The sequence below is a fragment of the Bacillus rossius genome, chromosome 2 (assembly GCF_032445375.1).
Source record: "Bacillus rossius redtenbacheri isolate Brsri chromosome 2, Brsri_v3, whole genome shotgun sequence".
NCBI lineage: Eukaryota > Metazoa > Arthropoda > Insecta > Phasmatodea > Bacillidae > Bacillus > Bacillus rossius.
This window is the reverse complement of record NC_086331.1, coordinates 48,169,299-48,197,104: the sequence shown is the minus strand read 5'-3', so window position 1 is coordinate 48,197,104 and position 27,806 is coordinate 48,169,299. Positions and strand designations below refer to the sequence as shown.

The 27,806-nt window shown below is 36.2% G+C and overlaps 1 protein-coding gene across 1 annotated transcript in view; it reads left to right on the top strand.

Annotated features, from left to right (window-relative positions):
- The first annotated feature begins 2,002 nt into the window (after window positions 1-2,002).
- The window catches only part of LOC134529271 (uncharacterized), a 218,129-nt gene continuing 192,325 nt past the window's right edge, over window positions 2,003-27,806 (top strand). The window contains exon 1 of the mRNA XM_063363167.1: window positions 2,003-2,507. Within this exon, the coding sequence (XP_063219237.1) occupies window positions 2,012-2,507 (496 nt within the window). The 5' untranslated portion in view covers window positions 2,003-2,011. The remainder of the gene's footprint in view (window positions 2,508-27,806) is intronic.

The window sequence follows — 27,806 nt, the reverse complement described above, 5'->3', positions numbered from 1 at the left end:
CCCTGCCTGCAGCCACGAGGCCAGGAACTCCGCCCTTGAGATCAAAATTAATCAAAACATTTCTAATTCACATAAAATTCAGATCAGGCAACGGGGACAGCGTCATAGCCTTATTCAACTTCGGCAATATGGAGTATTTAAGCTCTGGCCAGAAAAAATAAAGGAACATGGAAACGGAAACAAAAATACTAAACTCCCAGGATGCAACAGGGCTGCAACACGGCAAGTCAAATTCAAGCCTTTGGCAAGCATACCGAGAAAAAAAAAGGATCTATATAGCTCACAGATGACTTAAATCAAGCTTGAATCAACCTTGATGCGTCAAGCTTGCATGGAAAGTTTAATTCATGCCTTTGGCAAGCTTGCCGAAAACAAGTGTAGGTCGCAATGGATTACAAAGCACTTGAATCAAGCTTGAATCAAGCTTGATGCTTCAAGCTTGCATAGCATGCCAAATTCAAGCTAACTGATAGGCTTGCTGCAAGCTTTCATGCTATGTGGGAGGAACTTCTTCGAACTGAATGCTGATTTTGGATTTTGTTTGCTCATTTAGTGACAGGATGTGGTAACAGTAATGATAAATTGCATTATAGTGACGTCGTCCGGCCGACTAGTCCCTGAATGATACTGTTTTGCCGGCTACTCAGGGTTCGGGCCGCGTGGCCAAGGGACTTAGTCTCCAGAATTAAAATAACACAACTCGAATACAGTTTCCTGGTTCTTTATGCACGATAAGATGAACCCTTTACATGGGGCTGCCGCGTTTCCGCCTGTGACTATTGCTATAGGGCGAAGCCCGGTTCCGCGCACTTATACTGTACTGAAAATACAGGACGTCCCGCCCGTGACGAGTATTACTCACGCAGCAAAGACTTGAATTCGCTATGACTCGTGCAATAAGATGACCGTCCGACTGGACAACACAATGTCCGGGAGGACACGAAAAAACACTGTACAGGCGATGGTGAATATCCAGTCTACAAAATACTCCGCGACTCACAAAACTCCAGAGAAGCACACACGTGAGAAAATTGACAAGATGTAAAATGCGACTGAATGATGAAGTGACAAACTCGACTCAATGACAATGCGACTGCAAAAACTGAACTCCCTTCTCCTCGGCAAAGTCTGGAACTACAGCAAGACACCGCGCCCGTTCCAATCTCACCATCTCGGAGCGATGTCACAGACACGTCCGCTGTCTCTCGCGTCCAGCTGCCGACTGCCTCCCTTCCTCGCCTGGCGCGCCCGACCGCCCGCGTTTCTCCCCTCATCGCGAGCCCGCGGAACACGCTCATTGGTCACAGGCGGAAGCCACGGCTTTGGCGCCTGGTGAACAAGTAAAAACTTATAACACTTCAAATAATAAAATAAACTATTTACAATAAAATAATGTTAATGAATATTTACAATAATTAGTCACGTCCAGTCCTTATGTGTTTTACAGCTGAATTCCCCTGGCGCGCGAATCTGTCTTCCCTCCCCTGCTCTAGCCGCACAGCACAATCGGCGCACACGCAAAACAGGGCAAGAGAAGGCATTGGCGTGGCATAACGGGCTGTGAGAGCTGGGTCGACACTTGGGTCGACGTCAATAGCATTATAGAGGTCACAAGTTTTTTCCGGGAAACTTGGTCATCTGCCCCACTGTGAGCCTTCTCACTGTCGTTGTGGTAAGACGAATCGCACTAGTTCACTGGGCTACATGTTTTACAATGTTTCCCTGTGCACGAAAGCACGACTTTATACTTATGGTGGGGAGATGTAACAAAATTCAGCGGCCTCAATCAACAATATTTGAAGTTAGAGTGATTTATTTAAATAAGATATTATAATATGGGGTTTTCAGTTATTTCATTATCGCTTTTAAGTGGTGAATTAAATTGTACAAGAAAATTGATGCAAATATTAATTTTAGAGGTCAGTTATACTTTCGTTATATTATTGTGATGGCCATTGCTTTACCTTGGAAGTACACTGTTTACTACTTCGAATTCGTGTTTAAATTCAAAATGGCTTCCGAAAATATGGACGAGTTTACGTCAAGAAATAGAGAAGAGGTTAATTCGAATCAACAAAACAGTAATAGTGAAAATAATGGTACCTCTAAGTCGGGTATCGTTTTAACAATATCAAAAACGCGATTAGAGAAGCGTAAAGATAATGCATGTGTAAATTTACCTGGAATATTATCTACAGGGACCAAAGGGAGTGATAGTTGTGTGCAGTACGATGAAATTGAATCAGACCGCGTTAAGGTAAGGCGTGAGGACCAACAAATTGGGTGCAACAAAAGGAAAAGGGTTCATCACGATTACAGGAAGTTATCAAACACTGGTTATGTGGACGATGCAATGGGTAGGCGTTATTCAAGCAATTCAAGTGAAAGTGACAATGGCAAGATTTTGCATGCAGAACTAAGAAAAAAACACTGCTTGACACATTCGATTGATGGTGTAAAGTTGCGAAGAATCGCTAGAGAACATACCACGGAAGTTGCCCATCGAGGTAAGGGTCTGTGGGTACTCATTAGTTACTCTTAACATGTATTGTAGTGTTAAAATAACATGTTTTAATATAATAGAACGATCTATTTCTGAGCTAGTATATACTAAGTATTGGAATAGAGTTACTAAATCACTTTGCTATCAGACTCATGCTTAGGGTCTGTAGCACTAAGACTAATCCTAAGCTGAATCAAAGCTGGTGGTAGAATTAATCTTTCAAGGGGTAATTGTTTACTGAAGGGGTGCCACTAAAAATAATATATACTGGATATTTTTTTTTTTTTTCATTTCATTGTTTATTTCTAATCATTCTGTGTAGGCGGGTGAATCTCAGATTACAGGCCATTTTACTGTGCTGTTTTTTTTATTTTCACAATGAGTTTTAAAAATTAAAAAAAAAATATGAGCTCCTACTCAAAGGTAGATGAAGAGATGTATCCTGTCAGCAGAGCTGAAAATGTAACATTATAACTTTTTTTAAAACTTCAAAATTCAAGCAACCATGCTAATGACAAAAGCATCCATGCTAATGACATATTTATTTATTTATTTATTTATTTATTTATTTATTATTTATTTGTAATTGTAACATGCCAACCAACAGGACAAAGCCTTTAATGGTTGGCACACAATTAGATACATATGACGCCATGCAAACGATTAAGCATACAAAAAGTGTAGACAGTAAGTAGGCAATTCTGTCCAGATGAAATACATAGATAAATGAAATTAAAAAAGAAACCTGTTAATTTATTCTTTTAATATTAAATAACAATTAGGCTTATTGAGAAGGAAAACAAAGTCACAAAATGTACGGTTTCCATACACCTTTATGAAACAATTACTATGTTATTGATCATCAAACCTTCTTACACATTTAGGGTTCAAAAAATTAAAAAAGCCATTTACTTTGAATCAAATATTTGAAGAAGAAAAACAACAATAGTTCACATAATGCTACCAGTAAACACCATTTTAATAATAGAACTGTATAATTTGGTATTGAAATTTGAAAAAAATTACAATGTCCACTTTTTATCTTAAAAGATCATGCATATTTAAACATTAAAATTATAGCCCTAGTTCAATTTTCCATAGTTATTTGAAAACAAGTAAAAATTAAAGTGCACCAACATGGTAAGGTTAAACATCACACACAATGTCATTTTGCTCTAGAGATCTTTAAAAACGAAGAAAGCAGCTCTTGAGCCAGATGGTGATGGACTGACACCATTGTTTTACATTGGTTTGTTCATCAAAGTCAAATTCTTTTCTGTGAATGTGATATGCTTGTTTGTACAAAGAGGGCACCCTCTGGCTAGACATTCTTCACTAGTTTTCTCACATGTAAGAGCTTTTAACAAATCATCAATATTTCTTTCTTTAATAATTTCCAAGAAATATAGTTTTTGAATAAGAAGCTTCATGTTTTCGTGCTTAGCACAGAGGCACGTATTTCTCTCATGTACTTCCCTGGGAACAATCCAAGAAGACTTGTATCTACAGAATGAACTATAGCTGATCCTGAAGTTCTCTGCCTGTAGAATCTTTGCATGCAGATTTTTTAATGTGTTGTTCAAATAGCGTTTCTGCTGTTGCTTCCCATTTCTTGAATCCACATATTTTTTACCTGGGCATAAAGTAAAATTACCCTCATTTTCTAAAAATTCACGTCTTCCTCTTCGTAAATTCAATACTTGCTTTCTTTTGCCTTTCATAAATTAATTCATGTGAACGCCTTTTGTTTGTAAGATGCAGTTTTAAGGGGAGAAAATGCTTAGTGTGAGTCAGCATTCTATACGTTTTTAAAATTCTTCCAGAGATCACCTTTGTAAAAATTTGTTTCTCTTTCACTTTTTTAATGCTATCAAATTTGCTTTCCAGTTCCTTTGTAATTACTTCTGCAAACACCAGTTTATGGCGAACATCATTAGGCACTTTTCTTCCGCGGAGATTTTTCTTCACTTTCTTATTTTGAGTTAATGTTGGAGTCCTGCAATCTCTGATACCTTTTCTTGTATTTGTGGTACTTTTTCATAAGGGCACTGTTTACTGCTCCCAATTTTTTAATTTGCCGGTAAGCTTTTGTTTTGTTTTGTCGAATTTGTTTTCTTCCTCCCTTTTTTTGTGTGCTGATTCTTTCTCTTTCAGAATAGACTATGTGCATGGTATGTTTTCATTATTCTTGACTGACTCTTTCTGAATCACACACATTTTGTGCATTTTGTAAATATGCCTGCATTTCTTCTTCCTCTTTTTATTTCTGTATTTTTTAGTTGCCTGCCTCCATTCTTTTCGTTTCTGTCTTTTCTGTGTTTCATTAAAATCAGCAACAAGTTTCACCTTGCCGGTAACTTTTGCTTTCAAGTATATTTTGTGTTTCTTTTCTTGGAGAGCTTTGAGTTTTTCAGGGTCTTTTTTGAGCTTCTCTCTTCTTTTTTCACATTCTTTTTTTTCTTCAATCTTTCTGCTGTACTCATTGCAGCTTTCTTTATAGCCATACTACAAGTTAATCTGTAACCATATAAACATAGGAAACATACTCCGTAAATATCATTCAAAACATAGTTTGGATTTTCAAATTGAAATGAACAAATCTAAATTTTAAGCATATATTTATGAATAAACTGCTTAAAAACCTCAAAGCAAAATATTTAACTTGATGTTTATAACTCAAGAGTTTTCGTGAAAATATGTATAGTACCCTACCCAACTGTAAAAGAAAAATATTTCATTAGCATGGACTGGTGTCATTAGCATGGTCAGCAAGTTCAGAAATGCCCATGCTAATGACAATGAATTTGTCCATGCTAATGAAAATTTTTACTTTAACCTAACCTCACATTAATCTTTGAAGACCCATTTATACTTTCACTAAGCCATGAAGAAGTAAACATAGATAACAATCATACTGAACAAAAATATTTTTTAATAATTACTATTTATAGCAGTTACAATATCCATGCTAATGTCAATCAATTTTCATACTCACCATAAAAAGTCACACAATATATTATAACATCAACTTAGGCTTGTAGTTACCTCCAAAACCAAGTTAGTTCTGCCAACCTAATGGAAACTAAATATCCTTGTCAATAAAAGAATAACAACCAAACCTTTTTTTATCTTCCAAGAGCTTACAATCTTTGACCATGCTAATGACACAAAACACTAGGGACCAACTTTGATCCAAAGTACTCTGAGCATTTTCAAAACTGAAATAAAACTTATATTCAGAAATCAGTCAATAAAGTACCTATACATTTTTCAAAAATCTGTAGATAAGTTTCAAACTTAAGCAATTTGGTTCACAAGTCAACCTACAGCTTTGTATACTGTGTCTTGGGACAGCCATGCTAATGACATTTTACAAGGTTTTTAATTTTTATATTTTTATATTTTGAAATAAATCTTGGAACACACACACGACTCATTTAGAGGTCATCTGTAGCTGTAAGAAAATAGATTAAAAGTAGTAGAACTGTCACTGGACTCTTAGCAATTCACTAGAGACCAATTATTTCCCGTAATCTGAGATTCACCCAGGCACATTGTGATATTTCAAGAACTTAACGTGTAATTAATGATTTAAACTTCTGCCTGTGCAGTAATGCGAATGCCGCCATGCTTTGGTCGCGATAATTGTTAAGTACTACGACTTTTCCAACCACATGTTAAAATTTGTTAATGGGCAGTTCCACGGTGTCGGACGTAAAATTTGGAAACAAATTTGTTGAGTAATCTTCTTCGTATTACTATTCTTTTCCATGTATCATTAATATTAATGCTTGAGTAAAAAAAGAGAGATTATAGGGTACATCCTGACATGGAATGGTTCGAATTTGCTAACATGCAAGGCAACAATTTGTTTTTTATTTTTGGTGTCGGACGTAAAACAGAAAACAAAACATTTGGCACATCAGGGGCTAAAGTAACTAATGTCTGTGAAAAATGAAATTATTAAATTATGTTATAATTTTTTTCAGCTTGCCTGAATAATAACAAAGAATGTGCATATATTAGATGAATCATACTGTTTAGTTATCATAAATGTATACATTTTTAAACTTTGGTGTCGGACGTAAAATGATGGGGTCGGACGTAAAATGTATGACAAAAAAATACTTGGTTCACAAAGCTTAACTAAAAATACTAAAGGAACTTAACTTATTATCCAGTATATGGCTTCGGTGGTTACATTTATCACTATAACTGATGTTTCTTCTTAAGTGTCACTGTCACAGTCTTTCTCTCTTCTTATTCTCACTTTCCTTGAGATATATTTCTTTCACTGTATTACCACTAACAAAAATGCTAACATTAGGCCTACTCTATATGGATAACAAACTAGGAGCAGGAAATGTTGGCAATCACGAAATGAACATGAATTGAAATTGGTTGAATCTTAATTATCACATATTTTGCTAGTGAACTGAAACTGGCCTCTACTCCCAGTCACAATAGGGGCATCAATTTTTTTTACCACATCACTAAATAAATATGAAATGCAGTCTTCTTGTGAAGGCCACTTGTAGTAACTACCAGTGTCTGAGAGATGTATAACAGATACATCAACATAATCTGGCCTTAATTTTTTCACCAGCCCTGGAAACAGTTTGCCATCATACTTAACTATAACCCAGTCGTCTAGATTCACGTGATTACATTTAGTGCTATTACTCATGATGTCTCCTTCACTGTTACTGCCCTCATCTCTGCTTATTTTCACTTTCCTAAATACTTCATTACTGTCACTGGTACCACCAACTAAAATGTACTTGTTTCCAACAGGAGTAACGCAGTGAACACTGTGTGTGTTTGCAACTGGCAATGCTTTGGCCCATATCTCAGCTACTGTGTTGTTCTTGCTTCTGTTCTCTTCTGCTGTGATGTAACACACAGTGATGTTGGGATTTCACTCTGCTGCAATTCTTGCAAACTTTTCTGGTGTGTTTACAATGCTTCTACTTGCCTTGACATGGTTCCAGACACTTCTTTTAATTGTTCCCCCAATACCGTCAACAACACCTTTTCCATGCGAAGTCGCAAAGAAATGCCATTTAAGTTTTATGGTGTGAATTTCTTCCAGTTTGGCAAGTACTGAAAAAATAAAACGATTTTTGAACTGTGACGAAGCACCATCTGAGAATATATTTACTGTACTAATATCTGGGTAGGAAGTTTTCAAATACGTAAGAATATGATTAATGTAACAAAAAACTTGTAATTTGGTGTGTTCAAGATCATCAGATACTATTACACACCCTTCAGTTAGGTTTTTATTAATCCATGCATAAATTGTAAATAAAGTTGATTGTCCATGGCTCCAGTGAGCTGATTGTATTTCATTTTGGTTCACCAGAGATGCATTTTCTGCAAAATCAACTTGAATCACAATTTCACTGCCATTAACATTTGATTTAATGGTTTCAAATGTCTTTGCTTGAATGCGTTTGATATAGGTATTAATAAAAAGTCTTTCAACTTGCTTTTCAAATCTTCAAATGTTTCTTGCACACTACTCAGTATCTCCATCTTCTCTGAATGTCCATCATTGTTTTGCCACTGAGAATATTTAAGTGGCTTTCTCAGATCTTCATCTTTAGGTGTATGTTGACTTATACTGTTAGTACAAGATTCACAACGGTTGGTCATACAATCTTTGGATGAAGCATCACACACTAGAGTAGTAATGAAGGAATCAAAATCTGTTGGCAAGTCTGTAAAGTCTTTCAGTGCCAGTAGCAACAATCTGACATTCTCATGATAGGAACATACACACACAAAATGTGGAATTTGAGAAAAAAGTTTACAGTGTTTAGGACGAAGTGCACAAAATTTTGCTCGACAAATTGTAACCTGTGGGTGTTTCTCTACAAATACCTTATACGCCTCACCTAGTGACACCAAGAGATAACGAGCCTGGACTTCACGTTTCACTTTATTTCCATCCTTGTCTACATCTTTGTATATTACTCTGTCTTTCTTTCCTGGTGCTTGCCAACTGACATCATCATTCTGATAAAATATATGAACCCATTTTCTTAACTTTTCTGAAACTTCATTTTGTCTGGTTCTTCCTATTGGAGGAGTTACTTTAAAGCCACATTGGTTAGCTAGACATTGCACAACATGTTGCCTTTTTCGTGGAGACACTGGCAAATTACGCTGAATTTTTTTCATAGCCTTTCCTAAAGACTGTTTTGTTTTAAATGGAGTTGAACACAAAGGTATGTCACTGTTTTTTTCAATTGTTGCTGGCTCACCTTTTTTGTTATGATACCAACATTTCACTCTTTCACTTTCCTTTGCACGTAACTTCTTCAGTTCTGGCTCAGACATACTTTCCTTCTGTTGTTTTCTATATTTAGCTTTCCTTAATCGATCTTTCTCTAATAATTCTGCTCTTTTTACTGGATCACCACCCTTAATTCTTGCTCTGCGACGTGCCATCTTTTCTTTGTTGCTGATCTTTGCCATGACCTAAAAAGAAAAGAAAAATTAAATAAACTATAGAAAGATAAGTAATGAAGAGAGTGCTTCAGATATATTATAAAAGGGCGTAGGCCCTTAGGAAGCAAAAAGACTGTAACTGTTAATTTCAGACATAACATTTATTCCTCAAATAAGTTCCATTAAACTTTGGCTTATTAACTTTTCCCATGAAAGTATTATAAACATTAATTTTTAGGTTAGGAGTTACTCTATATAATATGGGAGTATTGTAAACAGATGTGTTTACAGTATACATCATAGTAAACAAATAACTGCCTACAATAATGAACATAAATTACTTACACTGCTGTTGGTGTAGCTTTCTTTATCTGTTGAAGAATGTATTTCACTACAAAAATACTGCAGTTTCAACAATAGAAAGGACTGTGAAGGCCAGCATGGGTGACATGTGAATAACCAAAATGCACAAGTGCAGGTGTGCAACTTACAAAACAAAAATTATGTTCTACAAATATAAATAAAGATATTTACAATATAGGCGGTTAATTACTTCATAAAATCACTGAAAATATAATTTGGTATTAAATGTAAATATTATTAAATTTGGTGTCGGACGTAAAATTATTTTTACGTCCGACCCCCCAGTTATATAAAAATTTAATTCATAGCAATCTTTTGTTATGTATAGAAAGTAAAGATCAGTACAAACCTACTTTGTATGTGGGTTGTTAGAATTATATCACTAGCCTTGTGGGCTGTATAAAACTGAATACACATTTTGGTGTCGGACGTAAAACTAAAAAAACACCTGCTTTGAGGGAGGTTTATAGAACAGTTATATGATTTAGTCTTCTTAATTATAGTTTCTACGTGTAGCATTAGGCCACACAAATTGAATGGCTTAGAAACCAATCTAATATAGTATTAGTATGTCATCAAGATCAGCCAAGAAAGCAATTTGCGTACAATTGAAACTACTAAGAGAATAATTTTTATTAGGTTTGTTCATCATTATTAATTACATCACAAAGTTAAAGACTAATCTAAGGCCTAGTTTCTGGTAGAGAAATATGTTAGCTTTCCAATGATATAAAACATTTCTAGGTTATGTTAATTTTAATATTTGCTACCATGGTTGACCTTTTCATGGAACTGCCCTAATATTACCTGTAATCTAAACTTAGTGACTTCATAATGAAGTGTGTTATTATAGCTTAGTCAAGATGGTTTTCCATGAGAGATTTCCCTTATCAATGTTGCCACCCTTCTGTTTTCTTGATACATACTAGCTAAAACTTGATCTTGCGATTCTCTAGAAATCCTTAGGAATATAGTTTAACCAAGGCAAATTGTTAAACATGAACTGCAATGTCAAAGTTAAAATGTAATAGGCTACTGCTATTGTATTATTTTTTTAGTATCATTTTGCACCACAACATCTTTTGTTTCATAAAAGTATTAGGTAAACTTTGGAAAATATTGTTTAGCAGACCCAAAGTACTCTTTAATATGAAACATGTTTTATTTACCTAAATGAAAGTTGAGTGAAAGGTCTTTAATCCATCATGTTCTGAACCATGACCATGCCAGGTTAGCAATTTTGCCAGATTATCGAACGTCAATATAATTTTAACGTTAATACCAAATGTAAAATATAACTCGCTATAAAATATACTGAAATGAAAACTGACAGCAACTATAAACTGTAAACAAACTATAAATGCTGGCAACGTAGTAATGTGACCTGACATCCAAGATCTACAGCTTGAACAGGGCTCCCACATGGCCGGTGCTAGCGTTGCTATGGCAACGGGGCCCATGGGTCTAGGGGGCCTGCGAAGGAAAGAAAAAGAACTTAAAACAAAAACGTAGACAATTTTAAATAAATCATAGAAAACAATCAAACAGTAAGACCTAAATTTAGTTACCGATGAAATACCTATTACACCAGAGTAATATTATTCGGAATATGCTGTGCGTACAGAACGTGTCTGAATCTACAACTGTGAGTAACAAAACCACCACCACTTGACATGACACCATGCTGACAGTGCAGAACACTTACACTCATTTATTTGCCATTATTCAAAATCAATTTACGTTGACAATCGAAACTCTGCCTTAAGACTAGTTTTAATGTGTTTTAAAAATAATTGCGGAAAGGTTAAAAAATATATAACTAAAGCAATACTGGAATACATAAAGGAAAAAACATTTTTTTTTATCTCTGTTAGAAAAGGGGGAGGGGGGGGGGCAGCATCATGACTTCTAGCAATGGGGCCCACAGAATGATGTGGGGGGTCTGAGCTTGAATCTCCACCCAAAAAAATGTTCTGAACGCCAGTTGCTCGATTGGTGTTGGATCACAGAATACCGAACCATATAGAATGCTGATTAAAGATCTTTCACTGTAATTGGATTTATGTTAATTTTGTGATCTCAAAAAATGAGGGGCAAATTGTGAAAAAAAAACATTTATCATGATTATGGTAAATCATGTAGCTATACATATGGTGTACCTTGCAAAAGTTAAGGACCACTGATTTAGGGCATGTAGGCTGGCAATAAATTTGAACTCAGCTATAGGTTATAAAGTGGGTTTGAACCTTAGCCTACATAGTTGGTGTATTTACTGTAAGATCACTCTTGAGATTGACCACTCAGTTAAATAAAAATGAATGACTAAATGGGACCCATTTGCTGCTAGATTTTTGTAAGCATTCAAATATGAATTCATTATTAAAAAAAAAAGTTTTCCTTTTAGTAGGTATTTAATATTTTGTGAGATTTTAAGGCTATTTTTTTTTTTAAATTTTGATTGATTTATACACTTGCGATTGGGCTTCTGCTCAGTGGAAAATATAGGTAGTCCCATTTTCAAAATATTTATTCGTAATGTGCCTGAAATTAGCAACAGGTTTGGAAAAAAACCAAACACCCTGTTTTGACGTGAATACGTCTTTAAAATTGCTTCCATAGTGGGAGGCAATTTAAAAAACGAATGATAACAAAATCGGGGGATATAGTTTGGTGTTGCAGCTACATATTTATCATCTCCATCCAAAATTTAATTACACCACTGGATAGCTAAAGGATCAAAGAATTTGTTATGCTAAGTGAGTAATGTGACACATTGCGTACGGTGGAGGGGGAAGCGCCGCCATTTTGAGGTCATTTTGCTGCATTTCAAGATTTACATTTAGTATAACATTTGACTCGGAGAAGCTACGGCATTCGTTTAAGTTTCAATCGCCAGCTCTCTTAAAAATCTATCGATTGCATAAGTACATAAAACATTAGTGTAAAAGAGTTACAGTTAATATATATGGTGTTAAAATAAAAAAAAGATAAAATACATAAAAAAGAATATTTTATATTTTGTATAGAAAATATTACCTGTTATGTACACATATTCATGTACAACATATACAGCCGTGTCCATGACACAGCCACACCCCTTTTTTATTTTAAACTTTTTTTTGGTTTAAACCAGGTTTTTTTATTATATTAGTTATTTTGGTTCTCAGAATTTCCAAAGAACTGAAATTCAGCAAATCTGCACATCTGACTGGGGGGTCATTCCATGTGAAATCACCTAAGTGGGGTTGTACGACTATTTTATTTAATTTTTATATTTATACCATAGATGTACCAACTATTGAACACTACAAACCAATTTTTTAAACTTTTTATTGGCAGCCATATTGAAATTAGGCTAATTTTTCTACACGGAGACACATGAAACTGTGTGTATTTTAGGGTTTCGAAAAATTAATGCTGTACTTTGTCTATTACAATTAGAACATTCTGGTTTTGGCTGGTTGAAAGAAGGTATTCTAAGGTATCATGTAAGGTATATACATGCAAACAAGCATTTAAGGTACTAGGGGAAAATGGGACTTAAAAGTGTGCCAAAAAATGAACAAAATGGCCAAATTCAAGGTCATACTGATGGTGAAGGGCTACGAACCACTGACTGGCAATTTTTCTTCAAGAACTATGACTAATAGGGGTCACATCCATTAAGAAGCAAAGACTGGATTATAAGCCCTTCTTGCTTTTTTTTATGTTAAAGTTGCAACATTTAAAAAAAAATATCGAAATTTCAAGGTCAAATAACTGTTAAGGGGGGGGACCTGCCAACAATTACACATTTTGGGATGGCATACCCCTATTGGTACTTAACACAACCTGCAAGTTTCATTTTGTGGTTCACTGTGGTTCCTTAGCTACAAGCTCTAAAATTTGTACATAAATGTAGCTTGAATTTTTGCATTAAATGGAAAATTTAACTGCAATTACGACCATTTGTGAAAGCAATATCTTACTAATAAATATTTTAACTCTTTCTTTAAAACACTAAAATGATAAAATGAGAGAGTTTTGTAAAATAGTTTACCTTACATTAATTGTCACACAATATAAACATAGTTAAGGCCAAGTCTGTTTGCAGTTTAGCAGGAACAAATGTTTTGTCAACATGCCGTAGCCTACGAACTCTCCGCAGCTTTCACTGTTTTCAAAAACGAGTTTAACTTATGACAAAGTTCTGTACTTTTCTCCTGAGAAACGTTGTAGGTTCTCCCTGTGGCCGTGGTGAAGTCTAGTGGTGACAGAATGTCAATGATATTAGCACTCTTCACCCAAACAACATCATTGTTTGTCTTGCTGAATGTAGTTGTGGGTCCAGCAGGTTTGAAGAACACTACTTTCGCATCATCATTTGCTTCGGACACATCAATAACTTTTCCGATAAACCACTTTCTGTCATACACGCATACAACGTAATCATTTTCGTTTATGCCCTTGATACTCAATAATTGTGAAGTTCTGTCAGTCTTGAATTTAATGTGTTTCGAACAAACAGATGCAGAAATCTTACTGACGCGAAGAGTTGATCTATCCAATGGGATGTAGCAATGATGTTCTCTAGTTCCATCAAATGTTTTTGCTTCTTCAAAGCGGTGTTTCAGAGTTTCATGCTCTTTTTGTACATCTTCTGCAGTAACCAGTACAAAGTCTATGCCTTTAATATTCTGAACTCAGTTGGCCGTTGTAGACTCGCCTTTGTTACAAGCCTCTTTACTGTTCCGCCTATCTCTTCACTTGGGCCTTTTCCATGTCTGGTAGCAAAAAAATGCCATTCCGCATGCACACCAAAATCATCGTAATGTTTACAGAGGTTAGAAAAGTTTTTTTTATTTTTATAGTGACCTGCACATCCATCAGAAAAGAACACGATCTTCTTCAGCTTAGTGGCTTGGACATTGGCCCAGTGGTAACTTTGAATTTCATCTTGCAACACGAATGTGTAATTTTCAGAGAAATCCGCAATGACAACACATTCATTTTCTGGCAAATTCCGTTTCGTGTCCTTGAGAAACTGTGATTGACTCTTGGCAATAATATGATGACTCTTTAAATCAGTGAACTTCATAGTAAAATTTTCTTTGAATTCAGAGAATGGTTCCAAAATGGTGACCAACTTACATCGATCAATAGCAACCCACTGTCGATAAAATATTGTATTTTCATCATCATCTATACTTTCATGGCACAGTTCATTGAAGTCCAGTGCATCAACACCAGGAAATTGTGAGCACTGACCAATCATGCAATTTTCATCTTTGATGTTGCACACTATTGTAGAAAGCAGAGATTTACAATCGGAAAGGCCTAGAGATGCGGCCATTAATTTCGCATTCTGATGTATACAGCAAACACATACTGTGTGTGTTCCACTAGCGCCAGCTACACCACTGAGGCCTAAGGACACAGAAGCTAGAAAAACCGAATTTTGTCAATGGGTGCTCCTGTTTGAATTGTTGGTACAGCTCTTTTAAATTACAAAGTATCAGTCTTTTCTGCTTTAATTCTTTCACTCCATTTTCAAGACGTACCGATTTGGTTTCTTTCATCCCAGGACACATCCTACTTACATCTTCACTTTCATAGAACTTCACAACGTGGTCTTTAATTTCTTGACTAGTTTTCCTCCCTAATTTTTACAAATTTACTTCAGGGATGATGCCATGTTTCTCAACAAGGATTTCTGGTTTGTTTTACTAGGTATTCACTTACACCCAGTTCCTCTACTGTTTTCCTAATTGTCCAACTATGTGGGACTACACTTATCTCTTTAATTTTTTCTTCATTTGAAGTACAAACTCTTATTCTCTCTTTCACACACTGACTAAGATATTCTATGTCTTGTGCAGCATTGTCGGTTGCCTTCCTGTTTCTATCCTCCTCTTCTAGTACATCGTAATAAATAATCCTCCTTGCACACCTGCACACCACCACCACTCCGCATCAACCTTCCTCCTTGCACACCTACACACCACCACCGCTCTGCGTCAACCTTCCTCCTTGCACACCTGCACACCACCACCACTCCACATCAACCTTCCTCCTTGTACACCTACACACCACCACCGCTCCGTGTCAACCTTCCTCCTTGCACACCTGCACACCACCACCGCTCCGCATCAACCTTCCTCCTGGCACACCTGCACACCACCACCACTCTGCATCAACCTTCCTCCTTGCACACCTGCACACCACCACCACTCCGCATCAACCTGCCTCCTTGCACACCTGCAATCAATATTAAAAGAGTAACTAAGTTTTTCCTTAACAGCACCCGAAAACTTATTCACTGTGCGCTTGACTTCCAAATGCTTTTTCTCATTACTTAACATCTTTATCTTAATGGGAGAAACACCTAAAGTTTTGCCCACCTGATTCAGAGTCTCTATAACTATGTCAGGGTCTGTGAACAGTTGGTCAATGTCATCTTCAGTATATTAACTTCAGCGTTAGGAACAGCAAGTCTTTTGTGGCATGAAGAACAAACTGATTTCCCAGGCACAAGCCGCAAGGAGGGCCATTTCTCAGACATGCACAAAGTAATTACCCTCAGGTTTTTTGTAATAACTTTTTTGTGAAAGCTAAAAGGATCACTACATGACTTTCCAAATAAATGGCTGAATTTATGAACATACTTTTTGTAATGATGTTTATTTCATTTAGTCCTACTCTCTTCTGCACTAGAAATCGATCAGAATCGCTTAACCCAGATGCTAGACTTATCACTGATACACCATATGAATTATTTTGACAAAATTCATTTAGATAAGAGCCGACAGAACAAGCCATACTTAAATCATAATACTGTGCTGTATATATACCTCACTCATGCGTTAGGTACAACAAAACTTTAGCAAGAATGTTTTTCATAAACTATGCACTTGTTGACTCTATTAAAGTTCACTGCACACTGACTTGCTGGCTACGGTAACACTGGAGCTAGTTGGTTTTAGCCTACAAGAACCAGTTTCAACCAGTTATCATACAGGATAACTGGTACAGACTTGTTCCATGTGGTGTTTTCTATTAGTCATACAGTAGGCCTATACATTACATATTTATTACACTACTAAGCTTTCTGAAACTTATATTATTTGGATCATAAATATATAGCAAAAAATATTTAATTGTATATATTTAATGGGAAAGCATACAAGTGAATTTCTGTACATTTTTGAGAGCCTACAGCTAAGAAACCACAGTGAACCACAAAAAAAAAAAAACTTGTAGGTTGTGTTCAGTACCAGTAGAGGTATGTCAGCCCAAAACCTGTAATTTTTGGCAGTTATTTGACCTTGAAATTTCAATTTTTGTGAAATGTTGCAACTTTAACATAAAAAAAAGCAAGAAGGGCTTACAATCCAGTCTTTGCTTCCACATGGATGTGACCCCTATTAGGGTCATTCCGAAATCTAGGGACAAATAAGGTAAACAATGATTTACTATTTTTGTATTGATTATTTTAATTTGCATTTCATTGTTTTAGTAAAAAGGACTCTGGATGAAAATGAATACTTCACTTAATAGTTAAAATAAAAATTAATTTTTAACTAAACAAAGCATTTATGGCTGAAATGTCACCTCCATGGCCTGTCACTACCCCTAAGTATCTAGATTATGAGAATAATAACTTTAAACTGGCTGTACAAATCTATGATACCGTAAAATGGGGTGAAGTGATACAATTTTCAAATTAAAGTTTTAATAATTCTTGTATTTCTATCAAAACAAGAAAACATACCATCCAGTAACACTCATACTAACTTGTACTTCACTGTCTTGTGAAAGAAAGTCATCCAGTTTTTTAATTTATATTTTTTATTTTACAAAAACCACCTGTCTCACTTCACCTCACAGGAAGGGGTGTAGTGATACAACAATTTATACATATGGATATATCACTTCAGAATAATAATGAGGTGATGTAATACAAATATTATTGTTTTAATTTGCTCTACAAAACTTACTAGCACTACGTATTGTCACAAAAAACACACATACTTGGGCAAATTAAATTTTTTCTAGATTGTTCAGATTATTGACATTCAACAAAACATGTTCTGATAGCTAATTTAGCATCTTGCCATGTAAAATTTGACGAGGCAAACACTTACTTACTACCCACAATTGAGTGGAAACATTTACAGAATATTAAACGGAAATTGCATTCGTCCATAACAAATCACTTTAGGTTCTGGCAATTTAGAAACGACTTCATGCGGATAGATAAAACTTGTATCCTCCACATCAGGCCATACAAATGTGTCCTTGTGAGCACGATATTGTTTCATAAACTTAACTTTCACAGTTCTCCTTAAACTATTACTGCTTGATGATTCAACACTGGTCACTTTTGCAGGAAACAGGTGATTCTTCTTTGCATCAGAACTTTTCGCACTAAACTTATTAGTAGCACATTCCAAGTTAATCAACAAGTACTGTCCATCTTCTATTTCTTCATACTTTGCAGGTATTATCTTCATTTTACCTGTAGCATTGTCTTCCGTTTCCATTTCCCATTCATGTTCGTCACTTTCACTGGAAGTGTCAACAAAGTTCTGCTCTTTATCATTAGTGAAGGAGCATCCTGGAGTGTCTGGTTCCGACTCATTTTCACTTGAGTCCAAATTACCTACACTCTTTCCTGGTTCTACATTTATCCTTCTTCTTTTTGGCAAGTTTCTTCTCTCAACACACTTTCCATACCTCATTTCACGCAGCAATCCTATGAAACTTTCATCAATCGAGGAACTAGTACTAGAAGCACTGGTGCCCACTGTGAGAGGATTTGCACCTATGCCTTGGTTGGGGAGCTGCTGCAAAATCTCCTGTCTCTGAAGTGGTACAAGTCCTGTCTTTCGAAATCCATTTCTTATGTTTTGTGCACAATTCTTCTCTACATTTTGCAGGAGCTGCTTGAGAAGAGGAGGAAATTGAACGTTGGATAATGTTCCTTTGTTACCCTTATTTCTCCATTCTGTTAGCAGTTTACGCCATTCAACTTTGAGAGGATGAAAGAAAGACACATCCAAGGGTTGTGCCAAATGGGTAGAACTTTTCGGCAAAGTCAAAAACCTTATATCATTTTCGTTACACAATGATATAACACTGTATGAAAAGTGACTGCCAAGATTGTCTCCGATGAGAACTCTGGGTGCTGGTTGAGTTTTTAGGTAAGGCAAAGCAATCGTCTTGAACCATTCTTCAAAATTAATTTGATCGAACCATCCTGATTTTGAATTGCCATATCTTGTTGACTTTGGGCCTCCAACAGTCCAGGATTCATACAGGTGCTCCGCCTTGTATACAACATATACAGGAAGCAATATTCCATTGGCACTGCATGAAAACATTAATGATGTTGAAGACTTTGCAAAGTCTATTATATTTTCAGGATGTTTTTTGCCACGTCTGCAGATGACCTTTTTTTTGCCAGGATCATCAGTGAGATTAGTCTCGTCATAGTTAACTATACTGCAAGCTTGAACACCAGAAAGACTAACCTCCAGGTTATCAAAATACTGGTTCACTGTATCTGCAGATACCTCAGCTCTTGATCTTTTGATGTTCTCTGTGAGTCTGTCAGTTAAATCCTTTTTATGTCGCTGCATAAATGACTTCACCCAATCGAGACCTGGTAGATTATTACTACTAAATTTCTTGACTGAACGCCCAGTGGTATCAAGATAATTTTTGACAACCAGTCTCAAGTCCATTTGGGTCAATGGAAATCCCCATTCACTAATAGTCAGAAGTCTATCTGTAACATACAACAAAAATACATACAATAGTGATAATTACATTAAATGGTATACCTATGTATGTTTTCTGTACAGTTAATCTGGATTTTCTACTAAGCCTCCTGGCATACCTACCTTTCAGTAATGTTTCCTCAATTTCAGTTAGAGTTGTTTGCCCTCCATAAGTTTTTTGCTTAATGCCTTTTAATGTTCTGTAAATTTTCATTTTGTCAACACCGAATTGCTCAGCAGCCTCACGATATGATAGTTCTCCAGTCTGGCACATTTTGACAGCTTTTTCTAGACTTTCTTTATTGGCAGGAACATAGGGACGAGTCCCTGGTAGCCTCTTATAAGTTCTTGGCATTTTAGACCTAAAACAATTCACGTAATTGGCATCAGCTACAAGAATTGTAAATATGTGGGGTGTAGTGATACACTGGGGTGAAGTGATACAGTGTATCACATCACCCCTGAACAGCTGTTATTTTAAACAATGGCATAACCTATAAAACTAAAACCATATTAAAAACTTAACAATGGTAGAACTTCAAGTATGATATTGCTACTTACCAGCAAACAAGTCAACATCCAATATTTCAAATAAATTCTTCATGCAATATGGAAAGTTTTCTGACCTTCAAAAACATTAGTGCTTAAACAACCAAACTGTTGCATCCACAGAGCATAGAGAAATGGCGGGAAGAACACTGGATTCATCTGTAAACTCTGTACACATATCACTGCTGCCACCTGGTGGATGGGGAAGCGAAAATTGTAACTATATTATGTTTTGGGCTAATATTCCAGAGAAATGTCAAAATGTATCACATCACCCCTCTGTATCAAATCACCCCGTTTTACGGTATATAACATAAAATGGCATGTGATACAAACCAAAAGTTCTGCTTTATAAAGGTCATAATTTTTACTGAGACTATTATCTAAGCAATTTTAACTTCATTTACTGTTCCTTGTTTCAATGTCACCTCCATGGTACAAATAGAAGTTCCTTAAAAATCCACTAGATTGTGTATTGATGCTCAGAAGCCATGTGAAAAAAACCTTGTGTAGCCATCTTGTATAGTGTTTCAGTAAAGACAGGCAGGTATGTGTTTGTATTGTTTTATTTAAGAGATTCCACTTGATTATTGAGGAGTACACCAATCCCTCACTTAGCACGACTAATTCGTTCCTAAAAATGTTCGTGTTAATCGAAATCGCGTATTCTGAAGCATTAGTCCCCATAAATATAAGGCTAAATTATTTAATGTGTTCCAAGATGTGTAGGGAAGTAATCTTTACATAATATAAATGCGTAGAATAATACTTGAAAATGCATATGTCATATCATTTATCTTTTTAAGCCTACCATCGAATACGTTAGATAAAGAAAACATGGCACAGTGTAACGGGAGATAAGTGGTAACATATTTACCGTCAGTCAGCAGGTTGGCTTGCCCGCCCAGGCGTGACCTTCAACACGCGCGTGCGTCTGTCTGCCTGCTGTTGCAAGCAGCTGGATCCTTTGTTATTATGTTTAAAACTTAACAAAATTAAAACACTTTTATGAAATTAAGAACCGGTTTTATATAACTTTAAAACACACAGCCATATGTAAACATTTTATTTGTTATGCACACCTCTTATAAAAGCGGCTATGTAAACAAATCAGTTAACAGATAAACAGATTTAGATTTTCCCTAGAGCACAAACATAACATTAAAATACGGGTACACTCCCTATTTAACGCGGTTGTCGGGGGACATAACTTTTACCCGCGTTGTTGCATAACCGCGATGTTTCGATGTGACCAAGGTCAAAAGGCATAAAACACCGCCTGTGTTCTAATAGGTCGGCAAGCACGCACAGTATAGACGGCCCGCCTTTGTGCGGACTTTGCATCCGCAGTTTCCACTAAACACGGGTGAAAAAATAAAAATAAATTTTAAAGATAAATATTAAATGTTGAATTGTTTTTATTTTTCCGCGTGCCGCGCACAGTTTGTCGCACGGCCTACGAGCGCGCCACACGCCGCCATACACACGTGCGGCACACAAGCTGCTGCCAGTCTCGTGGTGTCAGCCACAGTATCTGCTTCGTCTGAGTGTCCGTAACAAAGTAAGTGCAGTGTGTGCGGTTACACACGATTCTGTGGTCAAAGTCTTCTAAAAAGAAAGGCCGTAATGATACTTCAAACCGAATATGAATCGCAAAGTACCGAGTTTGATTGACAAAATAAAAATTCTAGATTTACTTACAGATAGCTTGTCTTTTGTAGAAGCAGGCCGCAGATACAGGAAAAAAACGATTCTAGCATTCGTACTATAAAAAAATAAAGAATCGTCTATCGTGTCAAGTGGTTAAACTTTATTATCCATGCTTACAGTAAATTATAAATGGTCACATGTGGGAAACAAAAATTGCGCCAATTTAATTTTAGCGCAATCAGTGACGCCGTATTAAAAACCGTGTTAAACTTTGTCTTTACTTATTTCACCAAACGCTGTGTCGAATTGCTGAGTGTGTGTGGCTCGGATCGGCAAGTGTTATATTCCCCAGCCTCTGTTTAAAGGTCGGGAGACCGCTACACATAAACATTTCCGGGACTTGTTTACTACCTCACGGCAAAAGTGGTACAGTATGGTTCACGTAAATATTGGACCACTGGGAATTCCTGGGCAAAGATTAAAAATACGCTAGCCGATTTACTTTACTATTTAATGTTAAAACATTATACCAAAGTAAAAAGATGAACTTGTATAATACAATGAATTACCCAATAATATTACGTCTGTAGGTTTAAGTTGTAACAAAACATTTATATACAGATGTCCAGTAAAGTACCAATTAAGATTCTGGAGTGGAATTTTAAACACCGGACTACCTGATTTTGCCTTGTACGCAGCGACGCTGCTCAGTCAAGTGACTCATGCTCTGCCTGTGTGCTGAGTGAACACATTCCCTCCCCATTCCGCGATCAATCGGGGCGCGATATACCGGGAGTTTACTGTATGTACAATATGTACATATACAAAACATAAAAGTTAGTTAAATATTTTCTGGGGTGAAATTAACACTATCATCTTGCTTTTTTTAAAAAAAAGTGTCCAATTTCATCTGCTTTGGTTTCTGTACGGTACGGCCTGGTCTGCAGCCGGGCATCAACGGTACGGCCTGGTCTGCGGCCGGGCATCAACAGTATGGCCCGGTGTTTGTTTATCTGCGTGCGCATCTCTTTCCCCTCGCATTCCAAACCACTCTTCCCCCTCGAATTCCATACCTGACGTCGCGTCGTTTCCGAGATTTTTTTTAGCCTGTGGCGATTTCGTGCTAACTGAAATTTACAGACGTGCTATTCGAGACTAGGGCAGTAAAATTTACATCGTGCTAACTGAATTCGCATTAATTGAAGACGTGCTATGCGAGGGATTGGTGTATTTTTATTTGTGGTCACCTCCATGGCTTTAATAAATCTTGTTCTTTTCTTAAAAAAAAAGGTTTGCATTACAGTTAGGTTGAATAACATGTTATTAAATGAAATCCAATACAATGTGGTTGAGTAAGTTTTAGGTAAGGTTGTGTATAAAGAAAACTTCATAAATGTCACCTCCATGTTCTGAATCTAGCATGGAGGTGACACAATATTCATGCAGGTGACATAATAGGCTTTGAATTTTACTTTATCTGTATTCATTTCCAAACTTTACTATAGTACACATAGTAGGCATTGTTGTTATAATCACTGTTCTCTTAATTAATTTCCTGATTTTGATAGTCACTTGAAGGAAAATTGTTATTTTGGAGAATAGTATCAGTTGTGTGCTTTCAAGGTATAGTTACAACAGGGTTCAACAAGTCCATGTCTGCGACATGACTAACTGGCATGTGAATATTATGAAATAAATACAAAAAAATTTGTTTTACTATAAAACTTTGAATTTTCGTAATGTAAATAATACAATTTTGCTGACCAAAGTAAATAATTGTAATTTAGTTTATTTATATTTTATTATTGTGTGTCAAAATTTAAAAATTGTTTAATAAATTGTTAAGCTGCAACTCATAGTTAAAGACACAAAATATTTTATGCAGGTAAAAAGTTTGTGTCTATGTTTGTAGTCTACATAATGTGCAAATAATAATGGATTATTGAAGTTAAGCAACATAAAATGATGTATTTTTAATTTTTTGGTCCAGAATATAACACATTACTTTGAAATACACTAGGGTCTCGATAATCCGAGCTCCGATAATCCGAGTTCCCAATAATCCGAGTCAGTTTCGGGGGTTATGAGAAAGAAAAAAATATGAATTTTGCAAACACACATACATGTAGGGACGGCCAGGGCTATGTTGAGGAGGAAGGCCTGATGGGGTGAGTTGGGTAAGTGACTGTACATAGCAGGTAGCGGCCCACCCCTGTCAGAAGTCGCAAGCATCTATTTTTATAACATTGGGGGAAACCCCTTTTCTCCGTCGGCCTAGATCCTCCGCCCCCTCGTCACTTCCCCGCGTTCCCTCCAGAGGGTAATTGTTAGTTCCCATAAGTTCTTCGCCGTGAGCACATCTATGTAGTTACGTCCCAGTTCTATTACGAACCAGTATGAGTAAAAGAAAACATACTGAAATATCATTAAGTGATAAATTAGAAGCGCTGACGCGGGTTGATAAAGGTGAGCCGCTAAAAACAATTGCGCGTGATTTAGGAGTGAGTGCTGTTACTGTGGGTGACTGGAGGCGCAACAGACAGAAATTGGAGTTATGGCAAACTCAAAAAAATCTTTCTCAGGCTACAACGTCCAGATCTCGTATGAAAAAAAGTGAGTACGAAAAAACAAGTGAAGCTTTGTTTTCATGGTTTTTAGCACAGCGGCAAAAAGGTGTCCCTCTTTCTGGGCCTATATTACAAGAAAAAGCGCAGTATTTTCGTAATAAATTACAAGAAGGTGAAAGCAATTTTAATGCCAGTAAAGGATGGCTGGATAAATGGAAAAAAAGATACGGTGTGCGGCAATTGCATATCACAGGAGAAAAGCTTTCAGCTGATGCTGCTGGTGCTGAAAACTATGTTCAAAAATTTCAAAGCATGATCGAAGAAGGGGGCTACACACATGATCAATTATATAACTGTGACGAGACTGGGTTAAATTTTAAAATGCTACCTGACAAGAGTCTAGCATCCAAAGACGAGATTTCCGCTCCTGGGCATAAAAAGAGCAAGGAACGAATTACTGTTATGCCATGTTCCAATGCCTCTGGGACACATAAGCTTCGTCCCTTGGTGATAGGAAAATCAAAAAAACCTAGAGCTTTTAAAAATGTAAATATGAACGCACTACCCGTCGCATACAAAAATCAAAAGAACTCGTGGATGAATACGACCATTTTTAAAAATTGGTTCTTCGAGGAATTTGTTCCTTCAGTAGAAACTTTTTTAAAAGAACGACAATTACCGAGAAAAGCACTGTTGGTTATTGACAACGCTCCATCCCATCCAAACGTAGAAGAGCTTTCAAGTGATGAAATTAAAACTGTTTTCCTGCCCCCAAATGTGACTAGCCTCATTCAACCTATGGACCAAGGCGTCATTGCGACAATAAAGAAAAAGTACAGACGCATGCTTCTGACATATATTTTGCAAGAAGAAGAAATTTCATTAGTAGATATGCTAAAAACAGTTAATATAAAAGACGTTATCTATTGGTTAGTTGATGCGTGGTCAGAAATTAAACAGGAAACTATACAGAAATCCTGGTCAAAACTTATAAAACCGAGAGTTTCACAAAGTGAAGAAGAAGAAACAGTTGAAGATGACTGTGATAATATGACTCTATTGAATTTAATGGTGACAATCCCTGGCTGCGAAATGGAATCCAGTGCTGAAGAGGTTAAGAAGTGGTTAGACAGTGATGAAATTGAAGAATTGACAGATGAGAAAATTATTGAAATGGTCAACAACCGGGATGAGGACACCGAAAAAGACGAACAAGGGGAAGAAGAAACCAACAAAAAAATTAGCCATGCAGATGGGTTTCTACGCTTAGAAAAGGCACTCGAATACGTGGAGCAGCAAGATGACGTCACGCCAAATGACGTAATGTTTTTTAAGAAGTGGAGCACACGAGCAGCTGAGAAGCGAGGAGCATTAAAAAAACAAAAAACAATAATAGATTATTTTAAAAAATAATAATTATGTATTTATTTCTAATCTGCCTTTCAATATGTTTGTATTTTATTTTTATTAAAACATCGACATACTATGTATTAGAAATTGATTTTGCGTGTTTTTATTCGTATTTCCAATAATCCGAGGTTCTGATAATCCGAGTTGGCCCCGGTCCCATCAAGCTCGGATTATCGAGGTTCTAGTGTACTGCACAAAAAGTTCCTAAGCTAATGTTTACATTATTTTCAGAAAAAAACATGGCACAGAAGAAAAAGTTATCTGAGAAGGATTTAGCAGAGGTTAAGAAAAAAAAGAAAAAAGCAGAAATGGCACGAAGAAATAAAATTAGGGATAATCCAGTACTTTATGAAGAGTTCAAATTAAAAGAAAGAAAAAGGTATCACAAAAGAAAGGAGGAAGGGAATATAAAAAAAAAATTCAGACTTAAATGAGAGACGTAAAAGACAGCAAAGAAAAAATTGGACAGAGAGAACGTGGCAGTACAGAAACAAGAAGCAGACAAATGAAGCTCATGGAGTTTCAGACTGTGGTGCTCCATCATTAGATATCACAGAATCTACTAATAGAGCAAATGTTTATTCTGCAGGATCTTATAATGACGTACTAGGAAAGCTCAACTAGAGGGAAAACTGAAAAGGCTATCAAAAAGTGCAGCAAAATACAAGGCAAAATACTACAGACTACGTAAACAAAAGGAGAATAATGAAAGTTCACGAACTAAAGTTAGAGAATTTCTGAGTGGCGAGAAAGTCTCTCCTAAGGTAGTGAAATGCTTGCAGTTTGGAGAGGCACTCACTACACAGTTAGCTTACAACTATAAAGAACACAAAGAGTCGAAAGCTCGCCAGATTTTTGCTAGAGTTCTAAGTGGAAAAATTATAAAAAAATACAGGTTCCTTTCTCACACCCAGCAGTTTCTCTCACACAAGCGACACAAAAAGAATACAGGGAAAAAAATTATGGATGTTTTTGTAAAGAGGAAGTATGAAACTATAATTTCATTGCATGTGAAAAACGATGTTATTGCTTTTTTTTTTTTTGGGTGAGATGACGTTAGCAGACTAGAAGCCGGAAAGAAGGACATCATTACAAGAAGTAAGGTTAAAAAGCAGAGAAGAATACCTAACAACAGTTTGATTGTGCTACATGAACAGTTCAACGAATCACATGCTTACAACATTTCTTACTCTACATTCTGCTTCTTGCATCCATTTTGGATCACTCCACCCAATATACATAAGCTGAATTCTTGTTTATGTGCAAAACATGAGAATTTTGCCATGATTTTTGAACGTTTGAAGTATCTCAATGTGATAGAGTACACAAGGCCAGAAGATTTGATTAAAGAATTAATCTGAAATGACAATTGCGACAGAGAGAAGTGTTTGGAAAGGAAATGTAATGACTGCAAGAATAAACAAGTAGTAGCAAAGGAGTTTGAAGATGAGGAAACCACATACCAGTAGTGGTCTAGGAGGAAAGAAAAGATTTGTGTTAAAGGGAAAGAAACATACTGTGTAAAGGTCCTGAAAGAAACTGTTTCTACAAATGTCAAAGGATTATTTAATTTGCTTGTTGATTCATTACCGAATTACATGGGATATCTTTCTAACATTAACCATCAGTACAAAGCAATTGATGACTTGAAGAAGAATATCAAATGTAATGATATTCTCATTCACGTTGATTTTGCGGAAATTTATGTGTGCAAATATGGAAAGGAAATACAAAGCATGCACTTCGGTGGATCTCACCAGCAAGTCACACTGCACACATGTGTTTTGTACTACAGAGACAATGATTCACAGTCTTTGAAAATACTACCATTTTGTACCCTGTCAAATTGTCTGAGACATGATCCCAGTTCAATATGTGCATACCTTACACCAGTACTGAAACTTGTCTCCAGTTTTGTGCAACCTATTGGAAATATGCACTTCCTAAGTGATTCCCCTCGACTCAGTACAGAAATAAAAAAATGTTCTTTTTCATGTCCCATTACCTTAAAGAATTCGCTCAAGAATCACTAACATGGAACTACAGTGAAAGCGGCCACGGAAAAGGGGCTCCGGATGGAGTGGGTGCTACACTCAAAAGAACAGCTGACCAGTTGGTGGCACAAGGTAACGATTTGGACAGCTACGAGACTTTAACTGAGCACCTCAAGAAAAGATCTAATATAAAAATTTTTACTGTAAGTTCAGCTGATATCGCACAGTTTGATGAAATGCTTCCAAATAAAATTCCAGTCTTCAAAGGTACAATGATGACCCATCAAGTTTCTTGGAGCAAGGTACAAAATCATGTTCAGACGTCTTAGTTGCTTCAAATGCTTACCAACTAAGCGGTGTGCACATTTATCATATTGGTAACTACTGTTCAGTGAAAGCTACAGCTGCACCTAGTGATATATGTATTTTTTCCGCTGAAGTTACATTTAGTTATTTGTCTTCTGGACCATTTAAAAGCTCATGTTTATATATATCTTATATATAACCTCTATGACCAATTGTTTTATTGTTTCCTTAATTGAATAAATTCAGA